This window comes from Oncorhynchus gorbuscha, linkage group LG16 (genome assembly GCF_021184085.1).
Source record: "Oncorhynchus gorbuscha isolate QuinsamMale2020 ecotype Even-year linkage group LG16, OgorEven_v1.0, whole genome shotgun sequence".
NCBI classification, from domain to species: Eukaryota; Metazoa; Chordata; class Actinopteri; order Salmoniformes; family Salmonidae; genus Oncorhynchus; species Oncorhynchus gorbuscha.
This window is the reverse complement of record NC_060188.1, coordinates 10692781-10714052: the sequence shown is the minus strand read 5'-3', so window position 1 is coordinate 10714052 and position 21272 is coordinate 10692781. Positions and strand designations below refer to the sequence as shown.

At 48.9% G+C, this 21272-nt stretch overlaps 1 protein-coding gene and 1 pseudogene across 1 annotated transcript in view; one reads left to right on the top strand and one right to left on the bottom strand.

Annotated features, from left to right (window-relative positions):
- Positions 1 to 21272, top strand: part of LOC123998976 — an 899899-nt pseudogene that overhangs the window by 67250 nt on the left and 811377 nt on the right.
- Positions 5125 to 21272, bottom strand: part of LOC123998935 (potassium channel subfamily T member 2-like) — a 108043-nt gene continuing 91895 nt past the window's right edge. Inside the window, exons 22-30 of the mRNA XM_046304190.1 lie at positions 17616 to 17687; positions 16411 to 16545; positions 16146 to 16257; positions 9785 to 9886; positions 9580 to 9663; positions 6323 to 6451; positions 5811 to 6156; positions 5505 to 5589; positions 5125 to 5242 (exon numbers count right to left, since the gene is read on the bottom strand). Coding sequence (XP_046160146.1) covers positions 5125 to 5242; positions 5505 to 5589; positions 5811 to 6156; positions 6323 to 6451; positions 9580 to 9663; positions 9785 to 9886; positions 16146 to 16257; positions 16411 to 16545; positions 17616 to 17687 — 1183 coding nt within the window. The remainder of the gene's footprint in view (positions 5243 to 5504; positions 5590 to 5810; positions 6157 to 6322; positions 6452 to 9579; positions 9664 to 9784; positions 9887 to 16145; positions 16258 to 16410; positions 16546 to 17615; positions 17688 to 21272) is intronic.

Genomic DNA, 21272 nt, shown 5'->3' with positions numbered 1-21272 from the left:
AGTTACATAGTGTAAACTGTGATGAGGGCTAAGCCAACAGCAGGCATGGGGACGCAGCCTGGACTGCAGCTAAAAGCTGTGTGTCCATCGAACAATAGAATGAGGTAATGTAAACAACTCAGCTTTGGGAGCAGAAGGTGGATCAGATTCAGGGAGCAGATGAGAGGATGCTTCCCACGGCCTGGACAAACCATCTCCTGAGTGGCACAGCGGTCTAAGGTACTGCATCTCAGTGCTAGAGGCGTTACCACAGACCCTGGATTGATCCAGGGCTGTATCACAACTGGCAGTGATCGGGAGTCCCAAAGGGCAGCGCACAATTGGCCCAGCGTCGTCCGGGTTAAGGGAGGGTTTGGCCCAGCGTCGTCCGGGTTAAGGGAGGGTTTGGCCCAGCGACGTCCGGGTTAACTGGGGGAGGGTTTGGCCCAGCGGCATCCGGGTTAAGGGAGGGTTTGGCCCAGCGTCGTCCGGGTTAAGGGAGGGTTTGGCCCAGCCGTTCGGGTTAATGATTGGCCCAGCATAACGTCCGGGTTAAGGGAGGGTTTGGCCCAGCGTACAAACGGGTTAAGGGAGGGTTTGGCCCAGCCGTTGGGGTTAAGGGAGGGTTTGGCACCAGCGTACGTCCGGGTTAGGGAGGGTTTCACCAGCCATAACGTCCGGGTTAGGGGAGGGTTTGGCCCAGCGTCGTCCGGGTTAGGGGATCACAGCCAAGCATCGTCCGGGTTAGGGAGGGTTTGGCCCAGCGTCGTCCGGGTTAGGGAGGGTTTGGCCCAGCAAGCCGTCCGGGTTGGGGGAGGGTTTGGCCCTGCGCACCGGGTTAGGGGAGGGTTTGGCCCAGCGTCGTCCGGGTTAGGGGAGGGTTTGGCCCAGCGTCGTCCGGGTTAGGGGAGGTTTGGCCCAGTGTCGTCCGGGTTAGGGGAGGGTTTGGCCCAGCGTCGTCCGGGTTAGGGAGGGTTTGGCCGGGGTAGGCTGTCATTGTAAAAAGAATGTGTTCTTAACTGACTTGCCTAGTTAAGAAAAGGTTAAGCAAAAAGAAGTGGAAAGCACTTGGGCAGCAGTGTGGTTCTTAGAGGGAGGTGAATGACTCATGATGACGCTGCTCATGGGAGTGATATGGCTGATTTCCCTCTCAGTGACATCCTTAATCATCCTACTACTGCCACACACACAATGACAGGGATTTATTGTGTTAGAGGGTAGTGTGTGTTTCCTTGCAGGAGTAATCTAATCTATTGAGTCATTAATAACAACTGTATATTTGTTTGTGAGTGTGTGAGTAGGATAGAGTATAATAGTAGAGGCAGTGGGTTTCTGTGAGAGTAGGACAATGTGAACCAGTGTGATTAATGGAAAGTGAAGGAACCTAATACATATAATGGTGGTCTATTTAAGCAGAAAGGCCCGAGGAGGTGTGGTATATGGCCAATACACTATCCTAAGGGCTGTTCTTAATCAGTAAAGCGGAGTGCCTGGACACAGTGTTAGCCATAGCATATTGGCCATATACCACAAACCTCCGAGGTGCCTTATTGCTATTATAAACTGGTTACCAATGTAATTAGAGCAGTAAAAATAAATGTTTTGTCATATCCATGCTATACGGTCTGATATACCATGGCTGTCAGCCAATCAGCATTCAGGGCCCGAGCCACCCTGTTTATAATTATATACAGTGGGGAGAACAAGTATTTGATACACTGCCGATTTTGCAGGTTTTCCCACTTACAAAGCATGTAGAGGTCTGTAATTTTTTTAAATTTTTATCACAGATACACTTCAACTGTAAGAGACGGAATCTAAAAAAAAAAAATCCTGAAAATCACATCAGTTTTTCTTTAAGAATCCCTCCCGTTCTCCACTCATTACCTGTATTAACTGCACCGGTTTGAACTTGTTACCTGTATAAAAGACACCTGTCCACACACTCAATCAAACAGACTCCAACCTCTCCACAATGGCCAAGACCAGAGAGCTGTGTAAGGACATCAGGGATAAAATTGTAGACCTGCACAAGGCTGGGATGGGCTACAGGACAATAGGCAAGCAGCTTGGTGAGAAGGCAACAACTATTGGCGCAATTATTAGAAAATGGAAGAAGCTCAAGATGATGGTCAATCACCCTCGGTCTGGGGCACCATGCAAGATCTCACTTCGTGGGGCATCAATGATCATGAGGAAGGTGAGGGATCAGCCCAGAACTTCACGGCAGGACCTGGTCAATGACCTGAAGAGAGCTGGGACCACTGTCTCAAAGAAAACCATTAGTAACACACTACCCCGTCATGGATTAAAATCCTGCAGCGCACGCAAGTTCCCCCGGCTCAAGCCAGCGCATGTCCAGGCCCGTCTGAAGTTTGCCAATGATCATCTGGATGATCCAGAGGAGGAATGGGAGAATATCATGTGGTCTGATGAGACGAAAATAGAGCTTTTTGGTCTCAACTCCACTCGCCGTGTTTGGAGGAAGAAGAAGGATGAGTACAACCCCAAGAACACCATCCCAACCGTGGAGCATGGAGGTGGAAACATTATTCTTTGTGAATGCTTTTCTGCAAAGGGAACAGGACGACTGCACCGTATTGAGGGGAGGATGGATGGGGCCATGTATCGTGAGATCTTGGCCAACAACCTCCTTCCTCAGTAAGAGCATTGAAGATGGGTTGTGGCTGGATCTTCCAGCATGACAATGACCCAAAACATACAGCCAGGGCAACTAAGGAGTGGCTCTGTAAGAAGCATCTCAAGGTCCTGGAGTGGCATAGCCAGTCTCCAGACCTGAACCCAATAGAACATCTTTGGAGGGAGCTGAAAGTCCGTATTGCCCAGCGACAGCCACAAAACCTGAAGCATCTGGAGAAGGTCTGTATGGAGGAGTGGGCCAAAATCCCTGCTGCAGTGTGTGCAAACCTGGTCAAGAACTACAGGAAACGTATGATCTCTGTAATTGCAAACAAAGGTTTCTATTCCAAATATTAAGTTCCGCTTTTCTGATGTATCAAATACTTATGTCATGCAATACAATGCAAATTAATTACTTTAAAATCATACAATGTGATTTTCTGGATTTTTGTTTTAGATTGTGTCTCTCACAGGTGAAGTGTACCTATGATAAAAATTACAGACCTCTACATGCTTTGTAAGTAGGAAAACCTGCAAAATCGACAGTGTATCAAATACTTGTTCTCCCCAATGTATATGTTCTGTATGTTTATAAAACTGTATCGCTGAAGTTCAGCGTTACAGCACGGTTCAAATGTAAAGGCAATGTTCCCACGTTATCGGAGACTGCATTCAGACCATTAGGGGATTCATAAGGGTAGGAAAACACCTCTATTTATATGCATAGCCTTCAGAGCAGACTGGCACCAATGCAAACATATGATCACAGCAAGCCATAACTGGGGGAACAAGATACACTGGCACCAATACAAACATATGATCACAGCAAGCCATAACTGGGGGAACAAGATACACTGGCACCAATACAAACATATGATCACAGCAAGCCATAACTGGGGGAACAAGATACACTGGCACCAATACAAACATATAATCACAGCAAGCCATAACTGGGGAACAAGATACACTGGCACCAATACAAACATATGATCACAGCAAGCCATAACTGGGGGAACAAGATACACTGGCACCAATACAAACATATGATCACAGCAAGCCATAACTGGGGGAACAAGATACACTGGCATCAATACAAACATATGATCACAGCAGAGCCATAACTGGGGGAACAAGGTGGCAGGGCAGCCAAGCCTGGCTACAGTGTGAGAGTATAATGACCGCTTTGAAAATGAATTGGAAATCAAACTGAGCCATTGAAAGAGTAGATGTATAGCAACTTTAATATATACATATTTCCACATCTGTTGAAACAGCACTGAATGAGGGCACTGTAGTGCATGGATGCTGAGCAGCATTCTCACCACACGGTGGCGCCACCATCTCTGATAAACCTCTGCTGAGTTTCAGACAAAGATTCACATGGCTTTCAAGACCTTGGTCTCCACATGCATGACTCTCCAACAAGCATGACAATAATAGAATAGCGAGCTGGTTGAGGAGACGTGGGGAAGGGTAAACACTAACTAAATAACTAACTAACTAATTAACAGAAACAGAAAGGCTGGCCTTGGCCATTTGGAACTATCCATAAAGTTACATGAATCAGTAAATGAATACTGGCTTTGTTCAAGAGATACTCATCGACTGGGTCACTCCTCCAAAGCTTTTCCCTTTCTTTCTGAAGACAGTAAATGGTGTTATAGATCATCCAGCATTAGTGTCTGCCTGCTAGCTCTCTAATTGTGGAAATTGACAGGTGATCACTGCTCTTTGGCTTCCTCTGCTACTGGTGAGCTAAAAGATGAATGTGGGAACTGACGGAGAGTTAAAGTAACACTAGGATCAGATAACAAGGTACAGAACATATTCATGAAACCCCAGATCAGCATACTGTTGGCTCGGCTGCAATCACCTCGACACACACAACCACATAGAGACAGAAAAATAACAGTCATTTGGAAATGTGTTCCTTTGGCTGTCCAGATATAAATGTCAGTGTCTGGCTCATAACATACATACAGTACATGCACATACATAAATACAAATACAAGGTCATTGAATGCACTTCTGTGTCCCCAGCTCTCCACTTCAAAAATGAAACGGTGCATAAATGAAACAAACCAGCTTGTAGAAAAGGTCCATGCATTTGAGAGTTTCTGAATACAAAACAACGTGACAGCTGTGACTGTCTGTTCAGAGTAGATGTGGAACATGTGTCCTTCCCAATAGAATATCCCCCCCCTCTCTCTTTCTGTTTCTCTCTCTCTCCCTCGCTCTGTCTCTCTCGCATACTCTCTCTGTCTCTCTTTCTCTCTCTCGTTTCTCTCCCTCGCTCTGTCTCTCTCTCGTACTCTCTCTGTCTCTTTTTCTCTCTCTCTTTCTCTCCCTCGCTCTGTCTCTCTAGTACTCTCTCTGTCTCTTTCTCTCTCTCTCTTTCTCTCCCTGCTCTGTCTCTCTCAACCTCTCTGTTCTCTCTCTCGTTTCTCTCTCTGTCTCTCTCTCATTTCTCTCTTCCCCTATGCTGCTGAGTTCTGTTGTCTACGCTCACAAATGGGTGCTGTTCTGTGTGTCGAACCTGTGGCCCTCGGAGCGGCTGTTGCTGACCTTCCTAGTGCCCCCCTGGTTAGGCAACAGAGACAGAGGGTCTGGTCTGATCAAGTACCTGGACATGGGACACACACACCAAGACACACTTAGATGAATAATACATTTAACAAATGCTTATACGTTCTTATAACAAGTTATAAACCATTATACCTGCAGGCTTTTGTTATGAAGGGTTACCCACTTAACTTTAGTGATTTCTTCCTGAGTGAATGTGCAAGACTTAATTTAAGTTGGACCAGTATATTGAGTGAAATTGTGTGAATTTGCCTTCTGATGGTGTGTGATTTGACTGAGCCATCAGGATATTGTGTACTCACACCACATCGTGCAGCTCCAGCCTGGTGTCAGGAGAGGGGTTGATGAGGATGTAAGACAACCTGTTGCCCTGGTCCGTCATCCCATCTGACACAGGAAGTACACACCACAAGACAGGAAATAAACATGACATGTCACAGGAACTCAAATGATACCAATTAAGTTGTTCCTTAGTAATGTTGACAACAAAAAGAATAGTGGAGGAAAACACAAAGCTATGAAGAAACAGTTATTTTCCATTAGGCAGGCACAGTGCAGTGCTACATGACCACACATCCACCCCTCAGAACACATCTAACAGTACTCACTGAATCCTGTGGCTGAGAGGCCCAGGTGTTTCATGCGTGTGCGGACCAGAGAGTTGAGCTCCTGTCTCTCAGAGCGTCTGAACAGGGTCAGTCTCTGCTGGCTGATCCTCTCCGCAGCGCTTCCTGTGACCCCCTTCGACCCGCTGGGCCCCCGACCCCCCTTCCTGCTCAGCCTTCTGGCCCACTGCATGCTCTTCCGCCGGAGGAGGGGGTGGTCCGAGGAGTGGGAGGAAGAGGAGGGGGGCTCGGAAGAGGTGGAGTTGCGGTGGGGACCCCTCCGGGACAGCAGGGGCTCTCTGGGCTCTCTGGTGTCCTCGTAGTCCTCCACTGTGATGGACACCTGGGACTGAGAGAGACACACACACAGCTCAGACCAATATCAAGCAGCAGCTGTTTCTATTGTGAGTTGTTATTGAGTGAGTTGAGTTTTTATTCTGGGTGTTGATGTTTTATCACTAAAACATCATGATGATCATTGACTCCTGTACATGATGATCTGTCCAGACAGGTACCTCAGAGACTGGTAACTTTTGGGCTTCAGTGCGGTAGATGCCGATGGGGATGTCACCAGTGGAGGAGCACAGTTTCTGGTAGAGTCGACCATAGGTGCGGATCCACAGGTCCTCCTCAGTGATCTTCATCTATGAGACCCCAAACACCCCACCTTCATCATCCTCAGTTCCAGGCAGCTACACTAATGGCCCTTCAACCTCAGTACCAGGCATCTACACTAATGTCCCTTCAACTTCAGTACCAGGCAGCTACACTAACATTACTTCAACATCAGTACCAGGCAGCTACACTAATGTCCCTTCAACCTTAGTACCAGGCAGCTACACTAACGTTCCTTCAACCTCAGTACCAGGCAGCTACACTGTCCCTTCAACCTCAGTACCAGGCAGCTACACTAATCTCCCTTCAACCTCAGTACCAGGCAGCTACACTAACGTTCCTTCAACATCAGTACCAGGCAGCTACACTAACGTCCCTTCAACCTCAGTACCAGGCAGCTACACTAATGTCCCTTCAACCTCAGTACCAGGCAGCTACACTAACGTCCCTTCAACCTCAGTACCAGGCATCTACACTAATGTCCCTTCAACTTCAGTACCAGGCAGCTACACTAACATTACTTCAACATCAGTACCAGGCAGCTACACTAATGTCCCTTCAACCTTAGTACCAGGCAGCTACACTAACGTTCCTTCAACCTCAGTACCAGGCAGCTACACTAATGTCCCTTCAACCTCAGTACCAGGCAGCTACACTAATGTCCCTTCAACCTTAGTACCAGGCAGCTACACTAACGTTCCTTCAACCTCAGTACCAGGCAGCTACACTAATGTCCCTTCAACATCAGTACCAGGCAGCTACACTAATGTTCCTTCAACCTCAGTACCAGGCAGCTACACTAATGTTCCTTCAACCTCAGTACCAGGCAGCTACACTAACTTTCCTTCAACCTCAGTACCAGGCAGCTACACTAATGTCCCTTCAACCTCAGTACCAGGCAGCTACACTAATGTTCCTTCAACCTCAGTACCAGGCAGCTACACTAATGTTCCTTCAACCTCAGTACCAGGCAGCTACACTAATGTTCCTTCAACCTCAGTACCAGGCATCTACACTAATGTTCCTTCAACCTCAGTACCAGGCATCTACACTAATGTTCCTTCAACCTCAGTACCAGGCAGCTACACTAATGTTCCTTCAACCTCAGTACCAGGCATCTACACTAATGTTCCTTCAACCTCAGTACCAGGCATCTACACTAATGGTCCTTCAATCTCAGTACCAGGCAGCTACACTAATGTTCCTTCAACCTCATTACCAGGCAGCTACACTAATGTTCCTTCAACCTCAGTACCAGGCAGCTACACTAATGTTCCTTCAACCTCAGTACCAGGCATCTACACTAATGTTCCTTCAACCTCAGTACCAGGCATCTACACTAATGTTCCTTCAACCTCAGTACCAGGCATCTACACTAATGGTCCTTCAATCTCAGTACCAGGCAGCTACACTAATGTTCCTTCAACCTCATTACCAGGCAGCTACACTAATGTTCCTTCAACCTCAGTACCAGGCAGCTACACTAATGTTCCTTCAACCTCAGTACCAGGCAGCTACACTAATGTTCCTTCAACCTCAGTACCAGGCAGCTACACTAATGTTCCTTCAACCTCAGTACCAGGCAGCTACACTAATGTTCCTTCAACCTCAGTACCAGGCAGCTACACTAATGTTCCTTCAACCTCAGTACCAGGCAGCTACACTAATGTTCCTTCAACCTCAGTACCAGGCAGCTACACTAATGTTCCTTCAACATCAGTACCAGGCAGCTACACTAACTGTTCCTTCAACCTCAGTACCAGGCAGCTACACTAATGTCCCTTCAACCTCAGTACCAGGCAGCTACACTAATGTTCCTTCAACCTCAGTACCAGGAAGCTACAATAATGTTCCTTCAACCTCAGTACCAGGCAGCTACACTAACTTTCTTTCAACCTCAGTACCAGGCAGCTACACTAATGTCCCTTCAACCTCAGTACCAGGCAGCTACACTAATGTTCCTTCAACCACAGTACCAGGCAGCTACACTAACTTTCTTTCAACCTCAGCACCAGGCAGCTACACTAATGTCCCTTCAACCTCAGTACCAGGCAGCTACACTAACGTTCCTTCAGCATCAGTACCAGGCAGCTACACTAATGTTCCTTCAACCTCAGTAACAGGCAGCTACACTAACGTTCCTTCAGCATCAGTACCAGGCAGCTACACTAATGTTCCTTCAACCTCAGTACCAGGCAGCTACACTAACGTTCCTTCAGCATCAGTACCAGGCAGCTACACTAACGTTCCTTCAGCATCAGTACCAGGCAGCTACACTAATGTTCCTTCAGCATCAGTACCAGGCAGCTACACTAACGTTCCTTCAGCATCAGTACCAGGCAGCTACACTAACGTTCCTTCAGCATCAGTACCAGGCAGCTACACTAATGTTCCTTCAACCTCAGTACCAGGCAGCTCCACTAACGTTCCTTCAACATCAGTACCAGGCAGCTACACTAATGTCCCTTCAACCTAATTACCAGGCAGCTACACTAATGTCCCTTCAACCTTATTACCAGGCAGCTACACTAACGTTCCTTCAACATCAGTACCAGGCAGCTACACTAACGTTCCTTCAACGTCAGTACCAGGCAGCTACACTAATGTTCCTTCAACCTCATTACCAGGCAGCGACACTAATGTTCCTTCAACCTCAGTACCAGGCAGCTACACTAATGTCCCTTCAACCTTATTACCAGGCAGCTACACTAATGTTCCTTCAACCTCAGTACCAGGCAGCTACACTAATGTTCCTTCAACCTCAGTACCAGGCAGCTACACTAACGTTCCTTCAACATCAGTACCAGGCAGCTACACTAACGTTCCTTCAACGTCAGTACCAGGCATCTACACTAACGTCCCTTCAACCTCAGTACCAGGCATCTACACTAACGTCCCTTCAACCTCAGTACCAGGCATCTACACTAACGTCCCTTCAACCTCAGTACCAGGCATCTACACTAATGTTCCTTCAACCTCAGTACCAGGCATCTACACTAATGTCCCTTCAACCTCAGTACCAGGCAGCTACACTAATGACCCTTCAACCTTAGTAAAATCTAAGCAGGGCTGTATACTATACATTATATTGTTGATCATCACATTTCATAGCTTTCTGATGATAACTATTGAGAACATGAGCAGATGAGTTACTCACAGCACAGAGGAAGCCTGAGCCAGGCATGGAGTCTAGTCCCAGCAACAGTCTGGTGATGGAAATCATGTAGTCCTTCACAAAGGACTGTTGGGAACACACAACAAACAACAGAGGGTCATTGAGTAATAGAGGGGCAATACAAATATTGTAGACTGAGTTTTGAAATATGGAGCGTTGCTGTCCTGGGGTGAGAGTTTAGACTAACCTGATACAGTAGAGTATCCAGCATGCTGACACTGAACACCTTCCCAGCAGCGAAGGGTAGACGAAACATGAAGACCAGGTTGGAGCCCCTCTCTCTCTCTTTCTATCAGATCACCATACACAGGAATAAGAAAACAGGGAGAGAGAGAGACGGAGAGAGACAGACAGGGAGAGGGTGAAAGGGAGAGAGAGACAGGGAGAGAAAGACAGGGAGAGGGTGACAGGGCGAGAGAAAGACAGGGAGAGGGTGACATGGAGAGAGAGAGACAGAGAGAGAAAGACAGGGAGAGGGAGAAAGACAGGGAGAGAAAGACAGGGAGAGGGTGACAGGGAGAGAGAGAGACAAGGAGGAGACAGGGAGAGTGAGAGATGGAGAGAGAAAGACAGGGAGAGGGAGAGAGACAGGGAGAGAAAGACAGGGGAGACGGAGAGAGAAAGACAGGGAGAGGGAGAGAGATAGGGAGAGAGAAACAGGGGAGAGGGGGAGAGAGATAGGGAGAGATGAACAGAGAGAGAGAAAGACAGGGAGAGGGTGACAGGGAGAGAGAAAGACAGGGAGAGGGTGACAGGGAGAGAGAAAGACAGGGAGAAAGACAGACAGGAGAGGGAGAGAGATAGGGGAGGGAGAGGGAGACAGACAGGGAGAGGGAGAGAGACAGGGAGAGAGAAACAGGGAGAGAGAAAGACAGGGAGAGGGAGAGAGAGAGACAGACAGGGAGAGATAAACAGGGAGAGAGAAAGACAGGGAGAGGGTGACAGGGGAGAGAGAAAGACAGGGAGAAAGAGAGACAGGGAGAGGGAGAGAGAGAGAGACAGGGAGAGGGAAATAGATAGGGAGAGAGAAACACAGGGAGAGGGAGAGAGATATGGAGAGAGAAACAGGGAAAGAGACAGACAGGGAGAAAGACAGACAGGGAGAGGGAGAGAGATAGACAGACAGGGAGAGGGAGATAGATAGGGAGAGAGAAACATGGAGAGAGAAAGACAGGGAGAGGGTGACAGGGAGAGAGAAAGACAGGGAGAGGGTGACAGGGAGAGAGAAACACAGGGAGAGGGAGAGAGATAGGGAGAGAGAAACAGGGAGAGAGACAGACAGGAGAGAGAGAGACAAGGAGAGGGTGACAGGGAGAGAGACAGACAGGGAGAGAGAGAGAGACAGGGGAGAAACAGGGAGAGAGAAAGACAGGGGGAGAGGGTGACAGGGAGAGAGAAACACAGGGAGAGGGAGAGAGAGAGAGAGAGACAGACAGGGTAGAGGGAGAGAGAGACAAGGAGAGAGAGAGAGACAAGGAGAGGGTGACAGGGAGAGAGACAGACAGGGAGAGAGAGAGAGATAGGGAGAGAGAAACAGGGAGAGAGAAAGACAGGGAGAGAGGGGGTGACAGGGAGCGAGAAACACAGGGAGAGAGAGGGAGAGAGAAACAGGGAGAGAGACAGACAGGGGAGAGAGAGAGACAGGGAGAGGGTGACAGGGAGAGAGACAGACAGGGAGAGAGAGATAGATAGGGAGAGAGAGAAACAGGAGAGAGAAAGACAGGGATAGAGGGTGACAGGGGGAGAGAGAAACACAGGGAGAGAGATAGGGAGAGAGAAACAGGGAGAGAGACAGACAGACAGGAGAGAGAGAGACAGGGAGAGGGTGACAGGGAGAGAGAAAGACAGAGACAGGGAGAGTGAGAGACAGGGAGAGAGACAGACAGGGAGAGAGATAGGGAGAGAGAAACAGTGAGAGAGACAGACAGGGAGAGGGTGACAGGGGAGAGAGAGAGACAGAGACAGAGGACAGGGAGAGAGACAGACAGGGGGGAGAGAGAGACAGAGACAGGGAGAGTGAGAGACAGGGAGAGTGAGAGACAGGGAGAGAGACAGGGAGAGAGACAGAGACAGGGAGAGTGAGAGACAGAGAGTGAGAGACAGGGAGAGACAGAGAGAGACAGGGAGAGAGAGAGGGAGAGAGAGAGAGACAGGGAGAGGGAAATAGATAGGGAGAGAGAAACACAGGGAGAGGGAGAGAGATATGGAGAGAGAAACAGGGAAAGAGACAGACAGGGAGAAAGACAGACAGGGAGAGGGAGAGAGATAGACAGACAGGGAGAGGGAGATAGATAGGGAGAGAGAAACATGGAGAGAGAAAGACAGGGAGGGAGAGGGTGACAGGGAGAGAGAAAGACAGGGAGAGGGTGACAGGGAGAGAGAAACACAGGGAGAGGGAGAGAGAGAGGGAGAGAGAAACAGGGAGAGAGACAGACAGGGAGAGAGAAAGACAGGGAGAGGGTGACAGGGAGAGAGAAAGACAGGGAGAAAGAGAGACAGGGAGAGGGAGAGAGACAGAGACAGGGAGAGGGAAATAGACAGGGAGAGAGAAACACAGGGAGAGAGAGAGATATGGAGAGAGACAGGGAAAGAGACAGACAGGGAGAAAGACAGACAGGGGGAGAGGGAGAGAGATAGACAGACAGGGAGAGGGAGATAGATAGGAGAGAGAGAAACAGGGAGAGAGAAAGACAGGGAGAGGGTGACAGGGAGAGAGAAAGACAGGGAGAGGGTGACAGGGAGAGAGAAACACAGGGAGAGGGAGAGAGATAGGGAGAGAGAAACAGGGAGAGAGACAGACAGGGGAGAGAGAGAGACAAGGAGAGGGTGACAGGGAGAGAGACAGACAGGAGAGAGAGAGAGATACGGAGAAACAGGGAGAGAGAAAGACAGGGAGAGGGTGACAGGGAGAGAGAAACACAGGGAGAGGGAGAGAGATAGAGAGAGACAGACAGGGTGAGAGAGAGACAAGGAGCGAGAGAGAGACAAGGAGAGGGTGACAGGGAGAGAGACAGACAGGGAGAGAGAGAGAGATAGGGAGAGAGAAACAGGGAGAGAGAAAGACAGGGAGAGGGTGACAGGGAGCGAGAAACACAGGGAGAGAGTTAGGGAGAGAGAAACAGGGAGAGAGACAGACAGGAAGAGAGAGAGACAGGGAGAGGGTGACAGGGAGAGAGACAGACAGGGAGAGAGAGATAGATAGGGAGAGAGAAACAGGGAGAGAGAAAGACAGGGAGAGGGTGACAGGGAGAGAGAAACACAGGGAGAGAGATAGGGAGAGAGAAACAGGGAGAGAGACAGACAGGGAGAGAGAGACAGGGAGAGGGTGACAGGGAGAGAGAAAGACAGAGACAGGGAGAGTGAGAGACAGGGAGAGAGACAGACAGGGAGAGAGATAGGGAGAGAGAAACAGTGAGAGAGACAGACAGGGAGAGGGTGACAGGGAGAGAGAGAGAGACAGAGACAGGGGGAGAGTGAGAGACAGGGAGAGAGACAGACAGGGGGAGAGAGAGACAGAGACAGGGAGAGTGAGAGACAGGGAGAGTGAGAGACAGGGAGAGAGACAGACAGGGAGAGAGAGAGAGAGAGAGAGAGAGAGAGAGATAGGGAGAGAGAAACAGGGAGAGAGAGAGACAGTGACAGGGAGAGTGAGAGACAGGGAGAGAGACAGACAGGGGGAGAGAGAGACAGAGACAGGGAGAGTGAGAGACAGGGAGAGGGTGACAGGGAGAGAGAGAGACAGAGACAGGGAGAGGGTGACAGGGAGAGAGAGAGACAGAGACAGGGGAGAGTGAGAGACAGGGAGAGAGACAGACAGGGGGAGAGAGAGACAGAGACAGGGAGAGTGAGAGACAGGGAGAGAGAGAGAAAAGAGCCATTCAATTATACAACCATCCGATTCCCAAACCACAACAAAGTCATCACCTACAGAGAGATTAACTTGGAGAAGACTCTGTTCACAAACACATACAGACCCCACAGAGCCCCAGGACAGCAACACAATTTGACCCAACCAAATAATGAGAAAACAAAAAGCTAATTACTTGACACATTGGAAAGAATGAACAATTTTTTTAGAGCAAACTAGAATGTTATTTGGCTCTAAACAGAGAGTACACAGTGGCAGAATACCTGACCATTCTGACTGACCCAAACTTAAGGAAAGCTTTGACTATGTACAGACTAGCATAGCCTTTATATTGAGAAAGGCCGCTGTAGGGAGACATGGCTCTCAAGAGAAGACAGGCTATGTGCACACTGCCCACAAAATGAGGAGGAAACTGAGCTGCACTTCATAACCTTCTGCGAAATGTATGACCATATTAGAGATACATATTTCCCTCAGATTACACAGATCCACAAATAATTCCAAAACAAACCCAATTTGGATAACCTTCCATATCTACTGGGTGAAATAACACAGTGTGTCATTACAGCAGCAAGATTTGTGACCCGTTGCCACAAGAAAAGGGTAACTAGTGATGAACAAACATCATACAACCCATATTTATGTTTATTTATTTTCCATTTTGTACTTTAACTATTTGCTCATTATTACAACACTGTATATATACATAATATGACTTGAAATGATTTTAAATGTCTTTATTCTTTTGGAATTGTTTATTTTGCATTTGTTTATTATCTACTTCACTTGCTTTGGCAATGTTAACATATGTTTCCCATGCCAATAAAGCCCTTAAATTAAAATTGAATTGACCGGGAGAGACAGAGACAGGAAGAGAGAGACAGGGAGAAAGAGACAGGAAGAGAGAGAGAGACAGGGAGAGAAAGAGAGACAGAGGCAAGGAGAGAGAGACAAGGAGAGAGAAAGAGAGAGAGAGAAAGAGAGAGAGAGAGACAAGAGAGAGAGAGAGAGAGAGAGAGAGAGAGAGAGAGAGAGAGAGAGAGACAAGGAGAGAGAGAGAGACAGGAAGAGAGAGACAGGAAGAGAGAGACAGGGAGACAAGGAGAAGGAGAAGAGAGAGAGAGAGAGAGAGAGAGAGAGAGAGAGAGAGAGAGAGAGAGAGAGAGAGAGAGAGAGAGAGAGAGAGAGAGAGAGAGAGAGAGAATGAGACAGGAAGAGAGAGACATGAAGAGAGAGAAAGAGAGACAAGGAGAGAGAGAGAGAGAGAGAGTGAGAGAGAGAGAGAGAGAGAGAGAGAGATGAGAATGAGACAGGAAGGGAGAGACAGGAAGAGAGAGAAAGAGAGACAAGAGAGAGAGAGAGAGAGAGAGAGAGAGAGAGAGAGAGAGAGAGAGAGAGAGAGAGAGAGAGAGAGAGAGAGAGAGAGAGGAAGAGAGAGACAGGAAGAGAGAGAGACAGGGAGAGAGAGAGACAAGGAGAGAGAGACAGGGAGAGAGAGACAGGGAGAGAGAATGAGACAAGGAGAGAGAGAGAGACAGGAAGAGAAAGAGACAAGGGGAGAGAGAGAGAGACAGGAAGAGAGGAGAGAGAGAGAGAGAGAGAGAGAGAGAGAGAGAGAGAAGAGAGAGAGAGAGAGAGAGAGAGAGGAGAGAGAGAGAGAGAGAGAGAGAGAGAGAGAGAGAGAGAGAGAGAATGAGACAGGAAGAGAGAGACATGAAGAGAGAGAAAGAGAGACAAGGAGAGAGAGAGAGAGAGAGAGAGAGAGAGAGAGAGAGAGAGAGAGATGAGAATGAGACAGGAAGGAGAGACAGGAAGAGAGAGAGAGAGAGACAAGGGAGAGAGAGAGAGAGAGAGAGAGAGAGAGAGAGAGAGAGAGAGAGAGAGAGAGAGAGAGAGAGAGAGGAAGAGAGAGAGAGAGAGAGAGACAAGAGAGAGAGAGAGAGGAGAGAGAGACAGGAAGAGAGAGAGACAGGAGAGAGAGACAGGAGAGAGAATGAGACAAGGAGAGAGACAGGAAGAGAAAGAGACAAGGGGGGAGAGAGAGAGAGACAGGAGAGAGAGAGAGAGACATGAGAGAGAGAGAGAGAGAGAGAGAGAGAGAGAGAGAGAGAGAGAGAGAGAGAGAGAGAGAGAGACAGGAAGAAAGAGGGACAGGAAGAAAGGGGGACAAGGAGAGAGAGAGAGAGACAGGAAGAGAGAGAGAGAGAGAGAGAGAGAGAGAGAGAGAGAGAGAGAGAGAGAGAGAGAGAGAGAGAGAGAGAGAGAGAGAGAGAGAGAGAGACAGGAAGAGAGAGAGAGACAGGAAGAGAGAGAGACAGGAAGAGAGAAAGAGAGACAGGAAGAGAGAGAGAGGGAGAGAGAGAGAGAGGGAGAGAGAGAGAGAGAGAGAGAGAGAGAGAGAGAGAGAGAGAGAGAGAGAGAGAGAGAGAGAGAGAGAGAGAGAGGAAAAGAGGGAGACAGGAAGAGAGAGAGAGACAGGAAGAGAGAGAGAGACAGGAAGAGAGAGAGAGACAGGAAGAGAGAGAGACAGGAAGAGAGAAAGAGAGGAAGAGAGAAGGACAGGGAAATGGAAAAGCATTACAGTAATGGAGTACCACTTCCTTTTGACAATCCCACATCATTAGATGATCTGACTAGGATGGTCCGACTCACCACAGAGAGTACCATAATACAATGTTACCTTCTCCAGCTTGGAGAGAGCCAGGGAGTAGTGGTCTTTGACTTTGAACTGCATGAAGCGCATGTTGGCTGGGTGGGTGAGCTCAGTGATGATGCTGAGGGCTGGGAACAGTCTGGGAGGACAGAGAAAAAAGACACAATCAAATTCTTAGACATAGTGCTTGCTGAATGCAGATCTCTATGAATGCACACAAACAACTGTTGAATTGTGCAGGATGGTATGGTGTGATGGATGTATAATGGATGTGTATGGCTGAGCAGCCCACCTAAAGAGGGTCTGGACGTTGACTATGGTCTTGGCGTCGGCCATGTAGTCCTCCTCAGCGATCATGGAGCTCTCCTTGTCAACCACCACCATGGTGTCAGCAAACGTCACCCCACAACGCAGCAGACTGTCTAGGCTAGAAGGAGAAAGAGAGAGGGAGGGAGAAAGAGAGAGGGAGGGAGAAAGAGAGAGGGAGGGAGAAAGAGAGAGGGAGGGAGAAAGAGAGAGGGAGGGAGAAAGAGAGAGGAAGGAGAAAGAGAGAGGGAGGGAGGAAGAGAGAGGGAAGGGAGGGAGAAAGTGAGAGGAAGGAGAAAGAGAGAGGGAGGGAGAAAGTGAGAGGAAGGAGAAAGAGAGAGGGAGGGAGAAAGAGAGAGGAGGGAGAAAGTGAGAGGAAGGAGAAAGAGAGAGGGAGGGAGAAAGAGAGAGGAAGGAGAAAGAGAGAGGGAGGGAGAAAGTGAGAGGAAGGAGAAAGAGAGGGAGGAAGAGAGAGGGAAGGGAGGGAGAAAGAGAGAGGGAGGGGGAAAGAGAGAGGGAGGGAGAAAGAGAGAGGGAGGGAGAAAGAGAGAGGGAGGGGAAGAGAGAGAGGGAAGGGAGGGAGAAAGAGAGAGAGTGAGAAAGAGACAGGGAGGGGGAAAGAGAGAGGGAGGGGGAAAAGAGAGGGAGGGAGAAAGAGAGAGTGAGTGAGAAAGAGACAGGGAGGGGAAAGAGAGAGGGAGGGAGAAAGAGAGAGGGAGGGGGAAAGAGAGAGGGAGGGGGAAAGAGAGAGGGAGGGGGAAGAGAGAGAGAGAGGGAGGAAGAGAGAGGGAGGGAGAAAGAGACAGGGAGGGGGAAAGAGACAGGGAGGGGGAAAGAGAGAGGGAGGGAGAAAGAGAGAGGGAGGGAGAAAGAGAGAGGGAGGGAGAAAGAGAGAGGGAGGGAGAAAGAGAGAGGGAGGAGGAAAGAGAGAGGGAGGGGGGAAGGGGCTTGGGATTATAGAATTTATGTCTTGAGACAGAAAGATTGGAACAGAACTGACATTGTCCATATACAGAGAAATAGCAGTGAGCAGGATTGGCAAACTGATGTGATATACAGTACAGTAAGTCAATCCATATACAGCTTCGGGGTGTGTAGCTGCTCCAGTATGAATTAGCAGTAGAGGAAAAGAAGTAGAGTAGGAGTGAAAAGCAGATGATGCCACCAGGGTACTGAGGAGGATTCTCTTACTTGTCAATGGAGCCCACTGTGTAGAACACCATGGGGAACCAGCAGATAGCCTCCAGGAAGTCTGGCTCGGGTCTGAATCAATCACAACACATATGGATTACCAGGAGACCCATACAGCACAAACTACACCTACCACAACAAATAAACAGGCTCCCTGCAGTGGTAGAGATAGAGAAGTAGCATGAGTCCCAGATCCGTTTGTGCTGTCTTGCCAACTCCTGTAACTCTCATTATCTCTTATTATTGTCATGTGTCAATCACCATAGGAGTTGGCAAGACAGCACAAACAGATCTGGGAACCAGGCTACTAGAAAACCCCCAATCAAATCAAATCAAATGTTATTTGTCACATTCACCGAATACAACAGGGACCTAGACTTGGCGTTCCGTTACCGCTTGCCGTGCGGTAGCAGAGAGGATTATTCTATGACTTGGGTGGATGGACCTTACAGTGAAATGCTGACTTACAAGCCCTTAACCAACAATGCAGTTTGAAGAAACATAAGTGTTAGAAAGTATTTACTAAATAAACTGAAGTACAAAATAATAAAAGAGCAACAATAAAATAAGAGTAACAAGGCTGTTTACAGGGTCAATGTGTGGGGACACAGGTTAGTCAATGGAATTCAGATCATTAGTACATGTAGGTCGAGGTAAAGTGTCTGTGTTTAGATAAATAATTGAGAGTAGCAGCACTGTAAAAACAAAGGAGGGTGTCAATGGAAATAGTCCGGGTGGCCATTTCAGGAATAGTTCAGCAGTCTTATGGTTTGGGGGTAGAAGCTGCTGTTAAGTAACCTTTTGGACCTGGACTTGGCGCGCCGGTACCGCTTGCCGTGCTGTAGCAGAGAGAACAGTCTATGACTTGTGTGGCTGGAGGCTTTGGCAATTTTTAGGGCCTTCCTCTGACACCGCCTGGTATAGAGGGCCTGGATGGCAGGAAGCTTGGCCCCAGTGATGTACCGGGCTGTATGCACTACCCTCTGTAGTGCCTTGCGGTCAGAAGCCGAGCAGTTGCCGACAACGATGAGACAGCCAATAGGGAGGAGGTCAGAAACCTGGCAGTGTGGTGACAGGACAACAACCTCTACCTCAACGTGAGTAAGACAAATGAGCTGACTACAGTGGACTACAGGAAAAGGAGGGCCAAACACGCCCCCTTTAACATCGACAGGGCTGTAGTGGAGCGGGTCGAGAGTTTCAAGTTCCTTGGTGTCCACATCACCAACAAACTATCATGGTCTAACACACCAAGACAGTCGTGAAGAGGGCACAACAACACCTTTTCCCCCTCAGGAGACTGAAAAGTCTTGGCATGTGTCCCCATATCCTCAAAAGGTTCTACAGCTGCACCATCAAGTGCATCCTAACCGGTTGCATCACCGCCTGGTATGTCAACTGCTCGGCATTTGACCGTAAGGTGCTACAGAGGGTAGTGCGAACGGCCCAGTACATCACTGGGGCCAAGCTTCCTGCCATCCAGGACCTATATACTCGGTGGTGTCAGAGTATGCCCAAAAATTGTCAAAGACTCCAGCCACACAAGTCATAGATTCTATTATCTATGTATAGTCACTTAACCCCTACCTACATGTACAAATGACCTCGACTAACCGGTACCCCACACATTGACTCGGTACCGGTACCCCCTGTATATAGCCTCCACATTGACTCGGTACCGGTACCCCCTGTATATAGCCTCCACATTGACTCTGTACTGGTACCCCCTGAATATAGCCTCCACATTGACTCGGTACCGGTACCCCCACACATTGACTCGGTACCGGTACCCCCTGTATATAGCCTCCACATTGACTCTGTACTGGTACCCCTTGTATATAGCCTCCACATTGACTCGGTACCGGTACCCCCTGTATATAGCCTCCACATTGACTCTGTACTGGTACCCCCTGTATATAGCCTCCACATTGACTCGGTACCGGTACCCCCTGTATATAGCCTCCACATTGACTCTGTACTGGTACCCCCTGTATATAGCCTCCACATTGACTCGGTACCGGTACCCCCACACATTGACTCGGTACCGGTACCCCCTGTATATAGCCTCCACATTGAATCTGTACTGGTACCCCCTGTATATAGCCTCCACATTGACTCGGTACCGGTACCCCCTGTATATAGCCTCCACATTGACTCTGTACTGGTACCCCCTGAATATAGCCTCCACATTGACTCGGTACCGGTACCCCCACACATTGACTCGGTACCGGTACCCCCTGTATATAGCCTCCACATTGACTCTGTACTGGTATCCCCTGTATATAGCCTCCACATTGACTCTGTACTGGTACCCCCTGTATATAGCCTCCACATTGACTCGGTACCGGTACCCCCTGTATATCGCCTCCACATTGACTCGGTACAGGTACCCCCTGTATATAGCCTCCACATTGACTCTGTACTGGTACCCCCTGTATATAGCCTCCACATTGACTCTGTACTGGTACCCCCTGTATATAGCCTCCACATTGACTCGGTACCGGTACCCCCTGTATATCGCCTCCACATTGACTCGGTACCGGTACCCCCTGTATATAGCCTCCACATTGACTCTGTACTGGTACCCCCTGTATATAGCCTCCACATTGACTCAGTACCGGTACCCCCTGTATATAGCCTCCACATTGACTCGGTACCGGTACCCCCTGTATATAGCCTCCACATTGACTCTGTACTGGTACCCCCTGTATATAGCCTCCACATTGACTCGGTACCGGTACCCCCACACATTGACTCGGTACCGGTACGCCCTGTATATAGCCTCCACATTGACTCTGTACTGGTACCCCCTGTATATAGCCTCCACATTGACTCGGTACCGGTACCCCCTGTATATAGCCTCCACATTGACTCTGATACCGGTACCCCCTGTATATAGCCTCCACATTGACTCGGTACCGGTACCCCCTGTATATAGCCTCCACATTGACTCGGTACCGGTACCCCCTGTATATAGCCTCCACTATGACTCTGTACCGGTACCCCCTGTATATAGCCTCCACATTGACTCGGTACCGGTACCCCCTGTATATAGCCTCCACATTGACTCTGTACTGGTACCCCCTGTATATAGCCTCCACATTGACTCGGTACCGGTACACCCTGTATATAGCCTCCACATTGACTCTGTACTGGTACCCCCTGTATATAGCCTCCACATTGACTCGGTACCGGTACCCCTTGTATATAGCCTCCACATTGACTCTGTACTGGTACCCCCTGTATATAGCCTCCACATTGACTCGGTACCGGTACCCCTGTATATAGCCTCCACATTGACTCTGTACTGGTACCCCCTGTATATAGCCTCCACATTGACTCGGTACCGGTACCCCCTGTATATAGCCTCCACATTGACTCTGTACTGGTACCCCCTGTATATAGCCTCCACATTGACTCGGTACCGGTACCCCCTGTATATAGCCTCCACATTGACTCTGTACCAGTACCCCCTGTATATAGCCTCCACATTGACTCGGTACCGGTACCCCCTGTATATAGCCTCCACATTGACTCTGTACCGGTACCCCCTGTATATAGCCTCCGCATTGACTCGGTACCGGTACCCCCTGTATATAGCCTCCACATTGACTCGGTACCGGTACCCCTGTATATCGCCTCCACATTGACTCGGTA